At 50.8% G+C, this 4,269-nt stretch overlaps 1 protein-coding gene and 1 long non-coding RNA gene across 2 annotated transcripts in view; one reads left to right on the top strand and one right to left on the bottom strand.

Moving 5' to 3' along the window:
* LOC106726698 overlaps positions 1 to 4,269 on the bottom strand; it is a 5,302-nt gene continuing 1,033 nt past the window's right edge. Inside the window, exon 3 of the long non-coding RNA XR_001362783.1 lies at positions 1 to 61. This is a non-coding gene — a long non-coding RNA (uncharacterized LOC106726698). The remainder of the gene's footprint in view (positions 62 to 4,269) is intronic.
* Positions 7 to 4,269, top strand: part of LOC102240015 (complement C3) — a 5,870-nt gene continuing 1,607 nt past the window's right edge. The window contains exons 1-6 of the mRNA XM_005869856.2: positions 7 to 167; positions 298 to 501; positions 866 to 1,024; positions 1,409 to 1,538; positions 1,784 to 1,855; positions 1,997 to 2,197. Coding sequence (XP_005869918.2) covers positions 9 to 167; positions 298 to 501; positions 866 to 1,024; positions 1,409 to 1,538; positions 1,784 to 1,855; positions 1,997 to 2,197 — 925 coding nt within the window. The 5' untranslated portion in view covers positions 7 to 8. The remainder of the gene's footprint in view (positions 168 to 297; positions 502 to 865; positions 1,025 to 1,408; positions 1,539 to 1,783; positions 1,856 to 1,996; positions 2,198 to 4,269) is intronic.

Consider the following 4,269-nt stretch of genomic DNA (forward strand, 5'->3'; position numbering starts at 1 on the left):
CCAATCAAATGCAGGCCCTACCCTACAGTACAATGGGCAACTCCAACAACTACCTGCACCTCTCCATACCTGCTACAGAGCTCAAGCCAGGGGACAAGCTCCATGTCAACTTTGTCCTGCAAATGGACCCCGGCCAGGATGCCAATATCCGATACTTCACCTACCTGGTGCGTGGCTTCCTACAACCCCCAGCTCTCCCCCCTCCTCACTTCTCCAGCCCTCACAGCCCTACCCCCTTCCAGATCCTCCCATCCTCCCTCCTGCCTTCCGGATCCTTATGCCAACCTGTCTCCCAAGGTCATGAACAAGGGGAAGCTGTTGAAGGTGGGACGCCAGGTGCGAGAGCCCGGCCAGGTCCTGGTGGTGCTGCCTCTGACCATCACGACAGAGTTTATTCCTTCCTTCCGCCTGGTGGCCTATTACACGCTGAACAAAGGAGGCCGGAGGGAGGTGGTGGCTGATTCCGTGTGGGTGGATGTCAAGGATTCGTGTGTGGGCACGGTAAGCGTTGCTGAGTCTCTGTGCCCATTTGTGACTCTCAGCCTGGCCATGGCTTTCTCTGTCTCTGCCTCTCTCTGTCCTTCTGAACCAATTTCTCTCCCCTGCTTGTAGAGTTCCTGCCTCTCTCTTCTCCTTTTCCATCTTGTTTTCTTCCCTGTTTTAGTCTCAGTATCTCTTTTGCTCCCAATTTTCTCTTTTCTTGACTTTCTACCTGATGCTGGTTTTGTGCGTCTCCCTTCTTCTCTCTCTGTCTCCACCTTTCTCTCCTTTCAGACCAGACCAGGTCCCCTTCTGTCTTATAAGGACGAAGGCTGGGGCCCTGCTGAGCTGACTTCTCCTGCCTACCCCTCCCTCCTCCTCACAGCTGGTGGTGAAAAGTGCCATGAAGGAGGAAAAGCATCAGCATCTACCTGGACAACAGATATCGCTCAAGATTGAGGGTAACCAGGGGGCTCGAGTGGGGCTGGTGGCCGTGGACAAGGGCGTGTTTGTGCTGAATAAGAACAGGTTGACTCAGAAAAAGGTATGTCCCCATGTCACTGAGTTTGGGTAAAACATGGCAGAGGCAAAGAAATGGCATTGGATTGAGGTGGGAATGGCGCTGGGGACAACCAGTGATGTGAGGTTGAGTGTGGGTTGAGTGCAGAGGTCAAAATGGACACAAACATGGGGATTGGTTGAAGTTCAAGTTGCGGATGGAAATGTGGATGGACAGGGTCAATGTTGAGGATGGTCATGGAAATGGGCACGGCTCTAAATCCCAAAGAAGCACACTCCGATCATCCACTGTGCAGTGTCTGGGCCCGGGATGAGGATGGAAGTGAGGTTGGGTGGATGTGTTGATGCGGTGACCTAGGCCCTGCTGGCCTGGCCTCAGCCTGCCCTTGACCCCCTCCGCACCCTGCAGATCTGGGACACAGTGGAGAAGGCAGACATTGGCTGCACACCGGGCAGTGGAAAGAACTATGCAGGAGTCTTTACGGATGCCGGGCTGGTCTTCCAGACCAGCAAAGGCCTGCAGACCGAGCAGCGGTCAGGTGAGGAGTCAGCCAGTGGACACCCAGGGAGCGGCAGCACTTCTACCTTCCAGATTGGATGTGGGACCCTGGTTTCAAGTCCTGCCTCTACCACCAACAAGCAAATCGCTCTCCTCTCTGAGCTTTAGTGTCTACATCTGTTAAATAAGAGCAATAACACTCCCACCTCGCAGCTACTGTGAGGAGTAAACCAAGGACAGGCAGTCAGTGCTTAACCCATCTTGTTCCGTCCACCTGCCCCTCAGATTTGGCATGCCCGAAACCAGCCACCCGGCGCCGCCGCTCAGTGCAGCTCATGGAGAAGAGGAAGGGCAAAGGTGGGAGCCCTCATCTGCCTTCCCCACCCTTGCACCCTGTCCACTGAGATCCCAGCAAAGTGGGAGGAGAGGATGGCCTGGACCTGGGCAGGTCCTCCCTGAGAGGCCCTGTGGGGACTTGACTTGGGGGTGTTCCCGCAGCGGGTGAGTACCCCAGCAAGGAGCTGCGCAAGTGCTGTGAGGACGGTATGCGGGAGAACCCCATGCAGTACTCGTGCCAGCGCAGGGCGCAGTTCATCCTCCAGGACAAGGCCTGCGTGGACGCCTTCCTGGACTGCTGCAACTACATCACCCAGCAGCGGCTGGAGCACAGCCGGGACAGCGACCTGAGCCTGGCCAGGAGTGAGTCCTGCGGTCTGGGGGGCCCTGCCTGAGGGCTGGTGGTGGTGGGAGGGGGAGGCGCCCATCACTGGGGACTGGAAATTGTGTGGATCTAATTCCAAGAGCAAAGGCAAGTGTGAGCGGCTTGTGAAATTGAGGGAAATTACGTTATCAATTACAGGATGAAAAGCAACAAGAAAGAATACTTTTGCTTAAAACGTAAAGAAGATTGGGAAACTTGTCCAGTGGCTGGCCGACAAATGCAAAAATAATGATCTTTTTTTCTTTAAACAGCCTTTAACTTACAAACTTGTGGGGTTTAACACCTTTCCCCGCTTGAGCTGTTTGATCAATGCTCAGCATCAGGGCATTAACATGATTCCTTTCCACCATGTAATTCACAGACTCCACTCAAATGTTGCCACTTTTTAAATTATTTTATTTCTCTCTAGGAAAAGGACCCAGTTCAGAATCACACATTGCATTGGTGTGTCTGGTTGTGTCTCTTCAGCCTCCTCCTATCTTCCCAACCCCCAGGCTCTTTCTGTGACTCTTACACTCTTCACATACATGAGATATACAGGCCAAATCTTCACATACATGAGATATACAGGCCAGATCATTTGAAAGTTGTTAAGCTCCCTGAGTCTGCCTGGTGTTACTCCTGCTCACAATCAGACTTTGCATTTTGGGCAGGGCTGTCCCAGAGGAGATATTTTGTCTTTCTTGGGGCCTCAGATCAGGAGGCAGGTAGCTTTGACTTGAACCGTCACTGGTGATGTGAACCTTGATTACTTGATTAAGGTGGTGTCTGCCGTGTTTCTCCATGTAAAGTTCCTCTTTATTCCTTTTATGTATTTTTTATTATTATTTCAAGAGGCCCGGTACATGAATTGGTGCACCAGTGGCGTCCTTCAGCCTGGCCTGTGGGATCAGGCTGAAGCCGGCTCTCTGACACCCCCGAGGGGTCCCAGATTGTGAGAAGGCACAGGCCAGGCCGAGGGACCCCACCGGTGCATGATCAGGGCTGGAGAGGGATGCGGAATATTGGCCAGTGAGGGATATCCGCAGGAGGGCTCCAGGGCATGTCCGGCCTGTCTCACTCAGTCTGGATCGGCTTGACTCCAGCAGCAATCTAACCTACCATTCAGAGTGTGTGCCCCCTGGTTGTCAGTGCATGTCATAGCGAGCAGTTGAGTTGACCTAGCATATCATTAGCATATTAATTTTGATTGCTTGAATAGACGACCAGACACTTACCATATTAGGCTTTTATTATATAGGATTGATGTCAGAGAGGAAGGGAGAGGGAGAGAGAGATAGAAATGTCAATGATGAGAGAGAATCATTGATCGGCTGCTTCCTGCACACCCCCCACTGGGGATCGAGCCCAAATTGCATGTGCCCTTGACCAGAATCAAACCCAGGATCCTTGAGTCTGCAGGCTGATTCTCTATTCACTGAGCCTAACCACCTAGGGCTGAGTTTTGTTTTTGTTTTTTAACATCTTTTAAAATTTAAGTCAAGAGAGATGTTTCCAAAGATCAATATTACTTAGCCTTTAAGATAAAAGATATGGATGGACGCCTTATGTGGTAACATGTGACTTTTGTGAACGTGTTTACTCTGGAGGGTGGGGCTTAGGAAGCTGTTGCCACAGTGGGGAAATATTTCTACATTTTTTTAGCTGGAAAGCTCGCATCCCCTTTACCCCTCCTCCCACAAAAGACACAAAGATTCCCAACACACACGAGCAAAAGACTTTCTATCTTCAATCTCTTTGCAAATGATGAAAACTAGGCAGGCTGCTTTCTACTCCTGACAGAGACTTTCTTCTGCAAAGAGAAGATAAGGCTACTGAGGGAGTTAGACAAACTGCTGGGTTGTAGTTTACACCACGGGGAGATTTATTTTCCCAGTTTTGTGTATGTTTTTTAGTCAAGTGGGAGTGAGACAGAGGATGGCTTAAGCCAGTGATGGTGAACCTTTTGAGCTCGGCGTGTCAGCATTTTGAAAAACCCTAACTTAACTCTGGCGCTGTGTCACAATATAGAAATTTTTTGATATTTGCAACCATAGTAAAACAAAGACTT

Source organism: Myotis brandtii, unplaced genomic scaffold (assembly GCF_000412655.1).
Source record: "Myotis brandtii unplaced genomic scaffold, ASM41265v1 scaffold3046, whole genome shotgun sequence".
NCBI lineage: Eukaryota > Metazoa > Chordata > Mammalia > Chiroptera > Vespertilionidae > Myotis > Myotis brandtii.